General features: G+C 43.6%; 2 protein-coding genes across 4 annotated transcripts in view; both read right to left on the reverse strand.

The window, feature by feature from the left end:
* vamp2 (vesicle-associated membrane protein 2) overlaps nucleotides 1-1,207 on the reverse strand; it is a 9,586-nt gene extending 8,379 nt beyond the window's left edge. Inside the window, exon 1 of the mRNA XM_017412582.3 lies at nucleotides 832-1,207. Within this exon, the coding sequence (XP_017268071.1) occupies nucleotides 832-833 (2 nt within the window). The 5' untranslated portion in view covers nucleotides 834-1,207. The remainder of the gene's footprint in view (nucleotides 1-831) is intronic.
* A 3,571-nt stretch (nucleotides 1,208-4,778) lies between these two features.
* mpp1 (membrane protein, palmitoylated 1) overlaps nucleotides 4,779-17,223 on the reverse strand; it is a 13,064-nt gene continuing 619 nt past the window's right edge. Inside the window, exons 1-12 of one of the 3 annotated variants that reach the window (XM_017412640.3) lie at nucleotides 13,085-13,117; nucleotides 12,672-12,800; nucleotides 12,472-12,550; nucleotides 11,552-11,637; nucleotides 11,397-11,465; nucleotides 8,344-8,540; nucleotides 8,139-8,242; nucleotides 7,947-8,027; nucleotides 7,718-7,798; nucleotides 7,418-7,620; nucleotides 5,632-5,706; nucleotides 4,779-5,533 (exon numbers count right to left, since the gene is read on the reverse strand). In XM_017412640.3, the coding sequence (XP_017268129.1) occupies nucleotides 5,357-5,533; nucleotides 5,632-5,706; nucleotides 7,418-7,620; nucleotides 7,718-7,798; nucleotides 7,947-8,027; nucleotides 8,139-8,242; nucleotides 8,344-8,540; nucleotides 11,397-11,465; nucleotides 11,552-11,637; nucleotides 12,472-12,550; nucleotides 12,672-12,800; nucleotides 13,085-13,102 (1,299 nt within the window). In that variant the 5' untranslated portion in view covers nucleotides 13,103-13,117 and the 3' untranslated portion in view covers nucleotides 4,779-5,356. Of the gene's footprint in view, nucleotides 5,534-5,631; nucleotides 5,707-7,417; nucleotides 7,621-7,717; nucleotides 7,799-7,946; nucleotides 8,028-8,138; nucleotides 8,243-8,343; nucleotides 8,541-11,396; nucleotides 11,466-11,551; nucleotides 11,638-12,471; nucleotides 12,551-12,671; nucleotides 12,804-13,084; nucleotides 13,118-17,223 lie in introns of those variants that run through there. The other 2 variants (XM_017412636.3, XM_017412635.3) reach the window with 2 other exon arrangements.

A 17,223-nucleotide genomic window follows, 5' to 3' on the forward strand; every position in this document is an offset into this window, starting at 1 on the left:
CCCCAGCTGTAGGTTGCAAATATCACGGAAACCAGGCCCCGTAAGCCTAATTCACGGCTAATAATAAGCACCGCCGTGGACGAGATTGAAGACGTTTCAGTCGACGGTTTCAGCGCTAGATGAGCTGACTAAACCAAAACAAGGAAAAACAAAAAGAAACCTCCAGAATCAGGCTCGGTTCGTGTCCTTGTTGGTTCTGGAATTAGCTTAAAGCGTCAAACGGCGCTAAAATTAAGCCCTGAATTCTGTCTGTCAGGTGCCGTGAAAAAATAAACAAATAAATAAATAAATAAACAAAGAAATAAAAGCCTCCGTCGGTCGATAATTTTCGCATTATGGACAACAACGCGGACAGGTGTCCTTTCCAACCAGTCCAAACTGGAAATGATATGCGTGCCGTGCGCTTTTATTCTCAGCCGGAGCGAATAAACACGGCCGGGGCTGGAGTTTTATTCATTTATTTATTTATTTATTTTATCACGTAAGGATCGAGGGGACATGATGAGGCTAATAAGGTGGCTAATGAGGTAAAAGCCTCCTTCTGGAAGCTCCAAGGTGAGGCCGACACCTTTAGCCTCTACATTCGCTGTTTCTCTCCCGATGTCAGAAACAAACAAACAATCAAACAAAACAAAACAACAAAAATAAAAAAAAAAATTACATCCAACGGCGCCATTTAACAATTAGGAAGAGCAGGAAATATGTGATGGCGGAGAAACGCAGGAGAAACTCCGTTCGGGTTTTTTTTTTTTTTTAAGCAGCGTTAGTCGTGAGGACTAAATTGTATTTATTTTTTTATGACGATTATTATTTTAACGTTGTTGTACTTACATTTTTCCTGGTGGTATTAGCTAGACAGCTGCGCTGAGAACGTCCTGAGCGGCCGGCAGATGGACGCGGATTGCCTTCTCCTCTCTACCCTCTGGCAGCCTTTAGCTCGGTTGTTGTGGCGTTTCCCTGCCTGTCTCTCCGAGGAGGAGCACTGCTTTGTGTCTGCGTCCCCTCGCTACAAAAAGCTTGTTTCTGTATTATTTATTCTCTCCCTCCCTCTCTCGCTCTCTCTCTCTGTCTTTTGTTTGGGGCACCTGCAGGCTGTTCTGACGGAGCCTGGGTCTGGGCGGTAATGAAGGTGTAACAAACAGCCGCGCTGGATTAGGTGGACAAAGATGGCTCGGTGACGTCAGCAGCGGCGAGTTTCATGTTAAAATGGGGGGTGGGTGGACTTCAAACACACTCGCGACAGTCCACGTACGCTGCCGCGCGAGGTCTCCAAGTCGTTATGCCCCCCCCCCCCCTACACACACGCAGACAAACGTTTTATATGGCGACATTTTGGTTTGAAGCTCCTCAAAAGGAGCTAATGTTGACCGCTGAGCCCGTGTGTCAACAAAATGGCGTTCTTGGGAAACGCGGAGGGGGGGCGGGGGTGGGCTCGCGGTAGGTGCCCGCCATCATTCAGAGTAAACGCGGACACGGCGGAGGGGGAAGTTAGAAACTGTTTCACCAGTTCGTTTCACACCGAGGCTTGAATCCGCCCGACGCTCGATGCGGAGCTTCATGTATCAGTGTGAAAACAGGCGTCATCAACTGGCGGCCCGCGGGCCTCTTCCGGCCAGCGGGAGAAAAGGGTGGAGGATGTTCAGCTTAATTTAAAAGCCCTGTTTACACAGCGGTGTTTTAAAGTGTCCCTGACACTCAAACGTTGTTTAAAAAACAAATTTAAATAATCAAGGTCTCGGAAACCGAAACCCACCTGAAAGTGGAAATGCTCGGGTCGCTCGACCACAGTAACGAGTGCTGTTTGTGCTGCTTGCCCTTTCCAGTTCGTCAGAGCTCCTGGTACAAAACATACATGTGCTACTGGACCAGCAGAGACACGTAACTTACATTGTCCAAATACAGGACGGGCCGTAGGACAAAGAAAGACGTCTAAAAGACGCTACTCGCCTTCTGTGTTTTGCAGTGTCATCTAAACAGTGATCGTGATCGCAGCATTGCCTCCAGTGTGTCTCCAGAGTTACAGTGTCATTTTTTAAGTGAATTGCCAGATAATTTAGCAAAAAACTTTATTTATAAATTGTGATTAAAACAACTATCTAAAAAGACTGATCTACAGTAAGTCTGAAGAGGCTAAATATTTTTTATTTCTTCTTTCTGTACCAATAGATGTGCACTGGTGATGTTTCCAAACTGAGCAATGTTGCACTTAAAGTGAGAGTTCAGATATTTTGGAATGGAGCGCTGAGGAAAAGGGTATGAACAGTGAACATCTTACCTGTTGGACATGAGTCTCTGAACAACGTCAGCTTGGAGAAAAAGATTTATTCAGGCCAGACTAATGGGCTAACTGCTGGTCAGAGTGGGGCCAAGAGCAAAAACACCACCACTCTCACAAATGTAATTGCAGTTTCACAAAAAAAAAAAAAAAAAAAAAACTTTCCCAGACCTTGACAGTGCCTTCCGTTTCATAGTGCAGAGTGCTTCAAGTAGGATTTTCTGCTTAGTGAGTGCAGATGTTGGCAGTAGCAGCTAGCTGTAGCACGTCCAGTGGAAACACTTCTAACAGGAAAGTCATCATATTTCTGCTGGATTAAAGGTGCAATGCAAATAGGCTAAGGATTAACTGTTCCATGAGCTGCAATGGGTGAGATATTAGGTACTCGTATCCTTTCAGCAGAACTCCATTTTAAAAGATCTGAACTGCCCCTTTAAGACCTCTTGTCTTGGTGAACATTTCCTATGAATTAAAATAAACTAATGAAGCCAAATGCTGGTAACACCGATACAAAGACAAAATAATTACGGAGAAGAATTCAGTCTCATTATGGTGGACAAGAAAACAAATATATCCATACATTCCTACTCATCATATTAGTTTAAATTAGACGTTCAAATAGGTTTTAAGGCAAGTAGTTCATGTTGAATGGATTTCTAGAGAGGAGAGAAGCTGAAGAAAATGTTGCACGTCTCAGCTCCTTGGTGGCTTTTTTTATTTTTTATTTTTTTTACAGGGAGCCAGAATCTAAGTCTTCTTTGTAATTTTCTAAACTATCTCAAGACATTAATATTTCCCTTTTACAAAATTTTAAACTAAATACCACGAAGGCTTGGAAGCTCTTTCTGCAGGTCAAGTCCTGTGGTGTGAGTTAACAATCGCATAGTTCAGACTCAACCACTAGGTGGCACTAAAGGTCTGTTTTGTTGAAGTCGTGAAAGAAGGGGAGCATGTTGCCATAGTAACTGTGGCTTATGACGCTCATTCTGCTCCATTCCTTAAACTATAGGGGCCTACAGCTTTATCTCAGCTGGTTATAATGTGAACTTGTCGTGTTTTTATACTAGTTTGAGCAGAATCCCAAAATAAGAAGAGACGATGGAACAAAACTGATGACATCTTCAAATGTTTGAAAGCTTGTGGAGTTGATTTTAAAATTTAAAATTCAAGGCACATAAGTTACATTTCTACTTTTCTGAGTCTCAGGACACAAATGCAAATTAAAACGAAAATGTGACGATCGCATTTAATTCAGTGGACATCCCCTAAAAACCACTGGCGCTCTGAAGCAAACGTGTCAAACTGAAGGAAAGTGCAACAAAGAACATCCAAATGGGACACTTCAAACTCTTGCTGAGGCACCGGCAGCTAAGAAATAATGTCAAGTGTCTAATTTGAGCAACAGAGTCTGCTTAAATGTATATGTTCTTTATGTGTGTGTGTGTACTTTTTTCTTCTTTTAAACAGAATGGTAGCAGTTTGTTTGGCTTTTTATTAACTTTGTGGCTGATTTGACGGACTGTGATAAAATGTAAGAAATAATAAATGAAAAAATTGCTGCTAGAAAGCAAGGTTTGTCTTTTTAAATGTGAAATTCTCTGTTTCATTTTGAATAAGACATTCAAAATCATAATGGACACATTAGACGTCGTTCTGCTCTGTGGCTGATTTTTACCCGTTTTTAGTATTTGCATTTAAAGTTATACAGTTCACCTGTTACACGGTTTACTAGTATAAGGTCAGTGCTTTCAGGACGTCGTGCTAAGCTGCCTTGAACGGAAGCTGTGATCAGATTTATAGTCATAAATAACCTGTAAGCACTTCCCCTCCTCCAGCACTGTGGATGAGGGAAGAGGTGCAGCTTCAGATGAAGGTGAATTACTTGGGTTCTGATCAAACTTTAAGGCTCCGAAATATAGTCAGATAAATTTTAAAAAAAGACAGACTTTTACAATGTCTCTTATAGTGCAGGTTCAAAATGCTCGCGCAAGTAGTTGAACGCTAGATTTGTTTTGGTTTTTTTTTTTGCATTAACGCTGACCTTGCATTGGCCGTGCAAGAGTCAAGACAGCCAGTCCGAGTAACTTCAGTTGCTGAGCTTGTGAAGGTGTGAATATGATGCATACCCAGAGTGCCTTGCGGGGCAGTCGCCAACTGGCTGCAGTTCTTCTTTTTCCAGGTCTCACTGCATTATTAGACTTTTTTTTTTTAATGGCATACAGCTAAAGGCATTTTCTCTCTGTGTTTAGTCTGTATCATGAGCAAACTATCTCAAACTCACGCACGGACTTTAATGAAACTCTCAGGAAATAATCAGTGACTGTACAACTCAATTCAAGATGGCCGCCACAGGTACTCCACATAAGCCAACACAACAATGGGTCTATCTCAGTCAGCTTTACAAATACTGAGCTAGATTTTGGGCGGTAGTAGCTGAGCGTGCGTCCACCCCCCCACAGCGGCCTGTTCACATCGGTTTGTGAGAGAAATGAGACGACACGGGCAGAAAGAGCTGCAACAGAGCTAGACCATTTTATTGTTTTTTTTCTTTTGTGTTGTTGTTGTTGTTGAAAAGTGCCTTTGCAGTACCCCTGTGAGGTATACAATTTTTTGATCAAATCCTGTGTCACAATCCGAGAGGTTGTCAGTGGTTGGCTGAAAGGTTTTGTGCAGGAGATGCTGCATGGCGTTACGCAGACGAGGGCGAGCGAAGAATCTCAGGGTCTAACGACAAGTGGTGAGAGGAAAGTGGATCGTCTTGAAGCCGGTCGTTCTCGCGCGGCGATTTTTTGGCAACTTCGTTCACAGTCGTGGTCCTGTTTTGCGACAATCTCAAAAAGGCATGCGGCCCCTCGAAAAGCACGAAGCACAAACGTCGAAACGGCCGGGCGAAGCATCCCCGGCGAACATATTGCTTATTTTTACTACATTAGTGCAAAAGAAATCTCTGTGACAACAACGCATCCAAATAGAAGACTCCCCCCGGGGGGACATCGCTAACTCTGAGGTTTGGTGTAAGGAGTGATACCGTGCTGCTTTTTAACAAACAGTAAGGATTCCGACCTCGGCGCCAGAGGTCTTTCAGTACACCCACGATACAGGCACCCACTGCGGGGTGGAGGTGGCTTGCTCCATGGCCTCCTCCACCCCTTTGACGCTCTCGTCCACGTCGTTGTTGATGAGAACCACGTCAAAGAAGTGTCTGTACGTGCTCAGGATGGCATCCGACTCTTTCTGGATCATCTGGAGGTTCTCCGTCTGCGAGAGAGAGAGAGGGAGAGGGAACGGGAGGGTTAGCTGCTGTTGGCTCACCGCGCTCCGAACCACAACGTGTTTACCACATGAGGACGCGGCACCTGTGGGGCTGTGTTGGTGGGAGCGATGAACACCACCAGAGGAGCAAAATCCGCTGTCCGCACCAGTTTCAGGGTCTGCAAGAAGGTTTATCGTTCAGACGAATCAGACTTTGACAGCTGCTTATAAAGACATTTTACAATAAGAACACGGGAAGTTATTAGTAGTAGCTAACACGTGTAAAAGAGGTATTGAGCCCCTGCAAATGCTTTTGTGTTTGTCATGAGATGAATTATACCAACAAAAAATCATCACAGCTACCCAAAATTTAGGCTTCAAGGCCTTAGAGGTGTCTACTGGTTGGGTTAGGCCTGATTCCTTAATATTAGTACTCATGCAATAATGGAAAAGGGATCTATTTTGAGGAATTTCAGTATTCCTATCCATTCCAATGATATCCAGATATATTTGCTGGTCATGTCTGACAGCAATCACCACATTAAACCACTGTTAAACCGTGAATGCCCCCTTCACACTGGATCCACCAGAGTATAGGTGGTCTCAGTAGGGCGAGATTTTCAGGCACATATTACGAATGCAATGGGCTCTGCATAATATGTGATAGGTCCGAATTGGTTTTGAGCAAGGTTGTGGTGGTTTGTCATCGTGACGGCAGCATTTTGGGATCCTAGGTGGCAGCATGATGGCAACGTTGTAGTTGTTGTTCTTTCGGCTGATCCCTTCTTCAGGGGTTGCCACAGCGAGCAAACTTGCACGAACGATTTGGCCTTCCTGCCGCAACCTGGGCTCAAACCTGCAGCCTCAGGATTACAAGACCGCGGCACTGACCACCGAGCTGCCGCAGCCAACTAGGGAAGCACGATGGCAACAGTGTCTACATGGAGCCCATGTGAATCGGTGTCATTTGGTTATTGAGAATTTAAAGCCAGCAATATTCCAATAAGTTATGGAGAATGTAGCTTGGTCTGGGGCCTCAAGTGAAACTAAGGTTGATTTAAATATCCTCAATCAAAACGAAAACAAGACAGAAGTCATTAAGCTCATTCACAATAATGGCTCTCTAGTTCCTCACAGCTCCTCTGATGGTAATAATCTTGGTGTGACTTTCGACAGCTCTTTTAAGTTGGTGAAGCGAATTTTAAATTCAGGCCCACTTAAGTTTATTGCCAATGTAAATCAATATTTTCCTGTCAGAGATGTGGAAAGAAGCTATTCATACTTTTTGTAACAGCTCAATTCAACTAACTGCAATGCCAGGATGGTCATTTCCACATCGTCTCCAAACTGTCTCGAGCGCAGCAGCTCTTCTTTAAACAGGAAGTGGGTTAAGTGTGAAGACATAACTCTGGTCTTGGCATCTCTCCATTGGCTCCCTGTCTGTTTGCGTATCAATTTTAGGATTTTACTGCTTTCTTTTAAAGTTTTAAATGCTTCAATAAATGGCACTCAGCAAACCTGTTTCTCTAAGATGTTTTAAGCTCTAAATTTAGGCACGCTAAGGCGATCCAGCTTCCATGTTGGCCGTCCTAAAAGTTTGGAACAACTTGTCTGTCAGTAACGTTTCAGTTTATGAACACCTGTTCTGCCTTCTGAGTCTCAAAGCCTCATTTTTTTCCCCACCATAAAATGTAAATAGTTAGCCTAAATGTTCCATGATGCTCTTCCTTTTCAAAAAAAAGTTTAATTAATTTATGATGGTTAATATCAAACACCAACTGGCCTAATGTGATTGTAGCTAATGCTAAAGATGTAACACAAGTGTGATAACAGGACAGGTTTCTTTCAGTGAGATAAAGTTTGTGTGTAAAACAACGTGTCCGTGCTGACCTGTGGTTCCACATCCAGCACGGCCACTTTGTCCTGTTCGTGGATCTTATGGATGGTCTCAAACTTGGTGCCGAACATGTACCCCTGGAAGCTGCCGTACTCCAGGAGCTCGTTTTTAGAGATGCTCTTGGTCATGTCTTCGTTCGTCATGAAATAATACTCCTGTCCGTTCTCCTCGTCCTTCCGTTGGGGTCTGGTTGTGTCTGGGCAAATTGAAAAATAAAAAAAATAAAAAAAAAGGTAAATGAACAGTTCAGCTTTTCTTCTCGTGAGAAGAACAACACAGATGGGTTTACTTACGCGGCGCGGGGTAGGTAAATTTCTCAGGGTATTTTGTCAGCAGGGCATTTTTGATGTGGCTCCTTCCAACACCAGGCGCACCTGAGAAGAGCCGTAAAGTCACTTCAAAGGGCTTTTATTTATAAATGAACTCTAATGCTGCTTAAAGATGATTTTCGGATATAACCCAGATGCACACTGAGTGTGTTGGAGTTCTCAGCACCGATGATAACAAATGGGTTCAGCTTACCGATGAGCACCAGGGTTTTTCTTTTAAAAGCAGGGAGCCTCACAACTTCCTCATATGAAATCACGTCCAGCTGGTCAAAGACTGCAAAGAAAAAAATCATGCTTAGCATTAGGATAAACTCGCACAGGAGTGGAACCGAGCGGAAGCGTGGGAACCAAAAAAAAAAAAAACAAGCCCAGTAAAGGCGCTCACTCGAGCTGTGTTTGGCGAGGTACTTGTCTTTGCACTTCTTTTTCTTCCCGAACGGGCTGCAGGACTGAGTGCCCTCCTTGGCCTTGCTTTTACTCGCCACCCTCCTGCAAAGGAAAACAAAATAGCACACGGAGTCTGTGGCGTGGTGTGACGTGACGCAACGCGCGTATTTCACTCTGATGCCGTGTGTGTGTGTGCCACCTACCATTCCTGGAGCTCGGGGGAGGGGATCAGTCCGGCGAAGTCCACAGCGCTGCTCTCCACTCGGCCCTGCCACCAGTTGGGATCCTGCTTGTTGATGATGTGGATGATGTCTCCGGTTTGAAACTTTAAGCCGGCCTCTTTGCACGGGATGAGGTCGTCCTTTGTCGGGTCGTAATGGAACTGAGCCCTCATGTACATCTGCAGATTCATTTAGTCATTAGTCTGTCTTTGGGAAAGTTTACAATATCTACACATTTGTTAATATACTGAAATATAGGAACCGTGTCAGTAAGGATGATGAACATTAAAAGCCCTACAGTAATGACACATATGAAAAAATACCACCCTTAATGGTGTTGCAGGAACTAAAATATTCCTACTAAAAGGGACGTTTTGGCCAGTAAGAAGTGGTGTTCTGTGTAAAAGTAGTAAACAGTTAATATTTTACCTGCTGCAGATAGCTGTTTAAAATATCTCAGTTTGTAGAATCCGAGCTGAAACATACAGGACTGACGAGCTAAAAGCTAGTCTGAATTGCTGCTATTTAACCTCCACCCTCCCAAATTTCTCGCCATCGCCTTTAATTTTGCAGTGCACAGTCATTTTACACGGGTGTGTGTGGTTACCATGGTAATATTTTGACAAAATCATGTAATCCAAATCTGAATATAATGTAAAAAAACAGTTATTAAACTTTGAAGACTGAAGCTGTGCCCCAAGCAGCCCCACCTCCAATTTGGAGGTGGGGCTGCTTGGATTAGTCACTGGCTTGTCATTATGATCCGAGCGGAACCAGTTATTGCCAGCCAAAAAGTCCAAACCTTATAATTTTATAGCCATTTATGTCGACACCATTGGATTAGTCACTGGCTTGTCATTATGATCCGAGCGGAACCAGTTATTGCCAGCCAAAAAGTCCAAACCTTATAATTTTATAGCCATTTATGTCGACACCATTATAGAAATCTTTTTCTCTGTCATCAGTTTTGTGTTACACGTTTTTTTGTTGTTGTTTTTTGACAGAAATATTAAATTCCTGTCGAAGTGTTTCAGGATGTAGCAAATGCAAATAGCTACCTGTTAATTGCATTTGCAAATAATCGTGAAAATTTATGTAAATAATTGTGCGATACAAAACCAATAGTGGTGTAAAGGGTTATGAAATAACGTCTGCGTGGACCACTTTGGAGTTTAACTTTTTTTTAAAAGATGGCGTCAATTCCTTTTTTTTTCCTAGCCCCGCCGGACGGGAACTCCGTTTCGCCAATCTGAGGTCACTCAGAGAGCGATCTATAGCAGGTAAGATATTAACTGTTTACAAGTATTACACAAAACAGCGCTTTAAAATGGCCAAAAACCTTTAAGGCTTCAGACGTACACCGTACACGTCTACAGAAACTCATTCACCCATGAGCAGAGTAGGATGTAATGGTGCTCCTGACAGTTTCATTCAGACTTTAAGATAACTTAAAGATACTAGAAGCATCAGTTTGTGTCATTTTAACACATGTTTTCTTCAGTCACATCCCAGATAATTATTTTAACCACAAGAGAAAAACTGTCAGAGGTCACTGTACATGTATACTCTTCTCATAATGAGTCTTTGCGACCACATTTCTTAATAACTGGGAATGAAGATTTGATAAGAATGCAATTATTTAAACCTTATATTGTAGAGAATTGAGAGGTTTGGATCATTTTAATTTTTAATTTTTATTTGACTGTTTGTTTTAATGTGCTTGATATTACATTTTAGCTGCTCAGCTGTCCAAGGCTTCCTTTGAGGTAGATTTATGTAATTATAATTAGTAACGTGGAACAGAACAGCTCAGTATCCAGAACCTTTAATGCAGAGAACCATAAATCTGTAGACTGCATTTGGGTTTCATGTGACCCTGGTGATACCGTCATAAATGCTGTTTTGTTTTGTTTTTGTCTTTTATAAAACACCAGTCAAAAAGACGTTTTGAAGCAAAGCAGGCCGCTACATTTCAACATCCTACATTTTTCCTTTTTTTTTTAATTTTTTACTTTTACTTCTGGCATTGGTTTTCAGGCACTACCCGGAACCCATTAGTGTTACGAGTCACATTATTGTTCTCTAATCCTGTCCCTGGCACCCAAACGTGTGTCTGGATTCTTTGAATAATTGTGGTTTGCTCATGATAAATCTCACACACTGTTTTCCTTCTGTTTAAATTACATTTAATGTCCTCTCTCTGTGCTTCACAAACATTTTTGGCTTTTACAGTCTAACTTTTTTGAAAATGCACAATTTATATCTTCGTTTCGGATCTCAACTACATTCAGCCACATATAAGGTTTAAATAAACCGCTTTTACGTTTCATAAAGTGTCCCAACATGTTGGCAAATGAGGTTGTTAGTAGAATTGGAGAACACATGTGGGTTTATCCCCAGGACGCTCCGGCAGTAGTCCTTCCAGCACACAGGCTGGATTCTTCTCCTGTGTCGAAAACCGATGCACTGCGGAGCGACCCGGGTCACCGACGTGATGTTCTCTGAGCGTTCGAGTCAGCCAAGTGTTTCCTAACAAGCCTACGCGCGGTACTAACACACTACGAGCTGTGATTTAATCCACCATCACCGGCCACAGCAAAGGCAAGAGTTTAATGCAGAGGGAATAAAAAAAAAATTACTGAGGCTTTTTTTTTTTTAATTAGTGTGTAATAAATTTACTGGACGGTGCATGATGAGCTGCTTTGCTGTACATTCTGAATGAAGAGCAGCCATTTTGTTTGGCAGAGAAATGGCCGCTCCAGAGAGAAAACGCTGCGGCCAGTAGATGGCAGCATGAAGCACGTGCCGGCGGTGTGCGTGCTTCAGGTCTGCTACACCTAATGTGTTAAACTAGTTTCATAATCACCTGGGCTGTTCACTGACTAACAGGAGATTCACCTGAACAAAAGCATTTCAGAACAAGTGAGTTGCAGAAGGGAAAAAAAAAAAAGCAGTCAAACTCATCTCTGAATGGTGATAAAAACCGGATTGGAGGCGATACGCAGCGAAAGCCGTGGCAACGTCGAAATGGTTACCTCGCATGCTCGAGAGCGATTCTGCATCTTAGGGATGATCTTCATGGTGACGACCCCCGCGGCTTCTCTCTGACGAGGACAGACGGTCATCCAAGTGAGGCGGCGCAGAATTTAAAAGACCAACCAAATGGAACAAGGAGAACGCGCCGACTCACCAGGATCTTTTGTAGCTGGTCAACCGTATGATTTGAGACACTTTTCCCGTTGATTTCCGCGATTTCATCTCCTTCGTGTATGGAACCTGCGAAGAAGAATCCAGGTTTGCTCTTCAGTGTTCAGTGCTAGAGTTCAGATCTTTTTGAAGTGAGGGGTTCCGTGGGAAGGTTTACAGAGAAATAATATGTTACCTGCTGTAGACAACTCTTTGACTGTCCCCGGTTAGGAAAAATAAGCGTTTAATTCTGACTGAACTGATGAGCGCCTGTCTTTAAAAAACGTTCATAAGGGTCGATGCAAACACTAACTTCATCATATTTCTGCTGGAATAACTGTGTGATGCAAAGGTTTATAAAATAACAGCGAACAATGCAAACAACTAAAAACATTTTGGGGACCGGAGTTGTTGTAAGATGGCAACAATCCACTTGGGTTTTGGCGCCACTCAGACTAACCTTTAAAATGATAAATTATCTCGCCCCAAACTGAGCTTGTTCAAAGACATATACAAAACAGATAAGATACTGATTGTTCATAACCTTTCCCCGGAACCCAACTTTAAAAAGATCTGAACCAGGGCTGAGAAACTCAGTTACATTAAACAGGTTTTAGATGAGTATCCATCTCTGTTACTGTTTGATAAAAAAAAAAAAAAAAAAACAGAAAACATGACCTTGGTTTTCAGATATAATATGTCAGATTACGCTGTTCTTACAGCGCTGTACTTGTATAAATGACTGTTAATGCTTTACAAACCCTATATATGAAGGATTAATAGATCTTTTATAAAGGGGTCCTTGTTGTGCAGTGGTTCCTACATTTAAAATGATTTCTAAAAATCAATCAAGGGTCATGTTTGGCCCACGAGCCTTCCCTTGACCCATGAAATGTGTGTCACTCCCCGGTAGCGCCCGGTTACCGTGTCTGTGGACCATGCCTCCGTGCAGAATCCTGGCCACTGTGCACCGCTGCTTGTCGTTGAGCTTCAGAGTGACGCCCTGCGCACAAACGCCACGGACACAAACAAGGAGGAGTCAGCGGCGCGTGTTCGACAGCATACAACCTTGCACCTAAAAAAAACAAAAAAAATAGAGTCCGGCAGCGGCAGCGGCGGCATACCATGGGCTCTGAGGGATTCTTCTCAAACACTACTTCTTTCATCCTGGTCAGCTCGGCGCCGTTCATGTGTCCAGCACAGCCATTGGTGTACAGCTCAGCTCCTTTATTCTCATAGGTTTGCATAGCCACCTGCTGGGGACAAAATACAAATAAAAAAAAAAAAAAAAATGTAAACATGCTGCTTATCCAACAACCAAACAAGGTTCAATGAAGTGCAAAATATTTCATGACGTAGTCAAATAAACCCATTGCTCCTTTAAATCAGACCATCGTCTCAGTAATGCTATCCGTGCCGGTGGTGACTTGGTGCTTCTCGTTTCATTTGCAGCTTTTGCGGTTTCCCCTGTGTGCTCAGGGCTGAACATTAACTCGGCATCTGAACACTCCATTAAGCATCCCCCCCCCCCCGTCACCTGGTCAGCCGGGTTCATGTGGTCATGGAGACCACGAGGAGCTCCAGGCGATCCAAGAGGACAAAAGCCTTCCGCCTTTCTTCTTAGAAAGGGGGACAGTGGGTCGGTGCATTAATCAGGAACGGGTCCAAAAAACCAAACTGAAGTGGATTCACAATGTGTCCCTTACAGCCGGACGAAGGCAACGGGTGTTTAGAGCCATCAGATTTAATCCCAAACCACGTCAGGGGTGTTTTCCATGGCCTTCCGGGAAATACGTTGAGCGGAATACGTGCAATAAGATAAGATACGCTTCGATGACTCGGAGGGAGTAAAGTACAGAGCTTACGGTATCAAAAAGTTTGGAAATTAATCGCTAAACTGTCATCGTGGACATCAGCACAAAGTGTCCGCATCAAAACGACACATCAGCACCGCCTCAGCCAAGAGGACATTATCTGTGCTCCAAATTCAGCGCAACAATAAACCAATAAATGTCCTCCTCCTCCTCCTCCTCCTCCTCCTCCTCCTCCTCCTCCTCTGTAAAACCCTCAGCTGGACAGGCAGCTTGGTGCACGACGCAGGGAGGACTTTCTGCCGCGACTCCGAATTCAACCACTTTTAACAATAGTTGACTTCCAGTTTGTGTTTGTGCAAAGAAGCGACTGGAAGCAGACATAAATCAGTCAGGCAGTTGTTGTTGTTTTTTTTAAAGTGAAACAACGGGAGGGTTTATTTTTACCAGCCCCGCGCCGGAGCACGTCAGGACTGCGGGTGGCCGAGGCCCAACAGATGAAGTTACATCCCTCTGAAGGGAGCCGTAAACATCCTGAAGCCCTCCCTCCGCCATGATTCAGCTTCGCCCGCATCTGCCCCAAACTTGTCAAATGAAAAAGAATTTTGTGTCCATGTGTTGGCTAAACTAGTAAAGAGAGAAAGAGAGAGAGAGAGAAAAACAGCATAAAAGGAGCAAAAACAGGCATATCGGAGCACAGATTGCCCAATCACATTTTAACATAATAACTTTTCTATTAGGGGAGCACACAGCAGCACTCTATCACACAAAAACGTCAAAGTAGAATTTTATCCTCTTGCTGTGCGAAAGCTATGAGTTGTATCAAAACGTTCCTCGAGCCGGAAGCGGCAGGCTCTCGTCGTGGCCACACGTGTCGATCTTCATGCGTCTACGGCGTCTTATGTCGGAGATACGACAAGTTAGAGAGGCTCCTCACTTCCAGGCGAAAAATCAGAGCTGAGGGATAACGGAAGCGTTTCAGAGTCTGAGTGTGAGCACTTTGCACTCCAGTGTGATTCGAGAGATCATCCAGTAGCAGTGAGGGACACGCCGGCTGAAAGAGGACAGGAATGCCGACGCTTCGACGCATCAACTGTGTAAAAAGGGGCGAAAGTTGGGACAGCTTAAAAGTTAGAGTGTGTATGGTGTGTGTGGTGTGTGAGCTGTGACATCAGCCACTCTGACAGCTGGACCTTCAGTCTAATAAACCCAGTGTAAAAACAAAATGTGGCCAAAAACTTCCTAAAACCTAAACTGTCATTTTACACAAATGGTAACAGTGAAGCGCTTGGTTACGGCTCATCGTCTACTGAGCCTGTTTGTAGTTTAGAGACATAACAGCTGTCAAAATATGTGATTTTTTATTGTTTTTGATGAGAATTTTTTTTAAAAATAGCCACTAAATACGCACCATTCACTATCAAGTGTCTACAACATAGTGAGACGAATCAGCACAGTCAGGTTTTGTTGCCAACAATTCCACGCAGCTTGTTTACATCCGGACATCGAAGAGTTCGCGACGGACAGTCTTGTCATGTGACGGATATGGAGTCGGTAAAATAATCCCCGGATGGAAACGGAGTCAGAGGGAGAATGGAGGAATCAGAGACAGCAGGTCGGAAGTGAAAAGGGTGAACTTCTTCTTCTTCTTCTTCTGCAAAGAAACGGCGACTAAAAGCTGCGAGGACGAGAGGCGACGGAAGTGGAGTCATTCTGGGGAGGAAATCAGGCGGTAAAGCAGAAAAGTTGGAGCTATGGTCAGATTAAATGAGCTCCGCTGAGATATTCTGAACTCTAACCCGATCGATGGATTTAGTCGTAAACAGAGGCGAGGAATATTTGCTGTTTTCTAACGCGACATTTACAAAAACCCAGATGAGTCTGAGTCACGTCAGCCCCAAAACAACCATTTAGTGACATACAAGTTGTTAAATGAAAAACATTGAAAAGTGACACGTTTTGACAGTTATTAAGGCTTTAAATGATGCTTCTAAATGGCTGACCTTCACAGCTCCAGATGGAGGGACTTTTCTCACAGATTTTTCTAAAATCCTACTGTTGTCTTCATGTCTGTTTGTTTGTTTTTTTGTTTCCCAACTACACATTACACCATATGGAGCTGCACATTTCTGATGTATTCCTTTGTAATTCCTTTCCTAGCGCTGCAGGAGTAGTGAACCAAACCTAACAAAAATACAAAAGTAAGCAGATTAAATAGTCATAAGGCTGTTTTAATGCTTCTCCAATACTGCTGACTGTTACATAAAGCCTGTATTTACAGGAGTGCAGCTGTTTTTTGGGGAGGGTTTCCCTGTGTGACTCTCAGGGCCTTGTTCTCGTGTCCCGGGACTTTTCGAATAGGTTTGAAAAATCTCTTTCTCAAAATTGTCACGGAGTGCTTTCAGGCACCTGGAACCTGCTTTGAAACCCATCTCGATTTAGGTTTTTGTAATTCTAGAGCACTTGAGCCGGACGTTTTTTTTTTGTCAAAACGTGCTTGAGCTCCAGGGCACATTTGGGCCTAAATTGGCGCATTTTCTCACAATTTCACGACCCGAACAGTCGCGGCCCTGCGAGATGCTACCTCCCAGGGGAGCTTGATTCTTAAAAAAAAAGAAAAAAAAAGAAGAATCTGGTTTTACTGCATTCCAAAAACTGATAACAAATGTGACGGAGCCGGTTCTTTCACCATCCTGGGTGGCAGATTTTGAAAACAGGACAAACAAACACTCTAATTCAGGAAGACATCTCATCTTAAACTTGAGCTCAGAACCTCTGCTTTCCTTTCGGCCGTTTCAGTCTGGAAACAAAAAACCATAAGTCAGCGCAGATGTATGTCCTCTGCTCTCCTGTTGGTTTCCTGAAGGCAAAAACAATATGGGATCAATATCTTAATCTGTGTGAGACGCCTTACGGGGGGCAAGAAGCCCCTTCAGCTGCTGCGGGCGTCAGGAGAGCTGCTGATCTAATGAGACGTTCAGTCCTCTGAGGGACTGAACCGCCCAGACGACAGGCAGATTCAGGCCTTGGCTTCTCCAGTGGCGTGAGATTAGAAAAAGGCACTTCTTTCATTTTCAAGGCTGAAGCCGTGACGGCGGTTGAAGCACGGAGTTGTGCAAGTTTAATCACGTCGCTGGCTTTTTTTGTTTTGGGGAAGAAGGAGGAAGTGATTGTGGTGGCTTCCAGAGCAGGAACAACAAAAAAAATGAAACCCACACAAGCAGAGCAGAGGGTATTACTGCTCACAGCCAACACTGGAGCTTTAACACACACCAGTTAGTGTGGCCAAAAAGAGAAGAAAAAAAACACAGATTTAACAAATCATGCCCTGAGCAGGAAAAAAAAACAGCTGCAAACTGCTGATCTCAGGAAAGAAGTTTCCTCCCATTTCCAGTTTATTTCCCCCTCACTATCTTCAGTGCTGACGTTTCACATTCAGGGACGTTCCTCTCTCTCTTATCTGCTGCTTTATCTTTCTTTTAAAACCTCCACAATCCCTTCAACTGTAAACCACTCAGGACATCCAGCATTAAAAAAAAACAGGAAGAAAAGCAGTGAACAACACTTGGAGTCCAGCTTAAGGCTTGCAGAGTTACACAACATTATTACCCATCATTCCAAGCCGCTGTCAGACAGACTCAGCAGCTCCCTGATCTGTGGGTGACAACATGGCAGACAGGAACAGCTTCTTCTGTCTGATTTAGTTCCCCCCACAAAGACGTCAGAAGTCTACTAGATGGGTTTATGTGTGTGTGTGTGTGTGTGGGGGGGGGGTATGCAGAAGTGAAACTGCCAATTCCAACATTTAATTAAAAGCTGACAGAGGTTTGAGCCACAGACACAGACGCAGACATGACCCCCACCC

Source organism: Kryptolebias marmoratus, linkage group LG13, assembly GCF_001649575.2.
Source record: "Kryptolebias marmoratus isolate JLee-2015 linkage group LG13, ASM164957v2, whole genome shotgun sequence".
In the NCBI taxonomy this organism is placed as follows: Eukaryota; Metazoa; Chordata; class Actinopteri; order Cyprinodontiformes; family Rivulidae; genus Kryptolebias; species Kryptolebias marmoratus.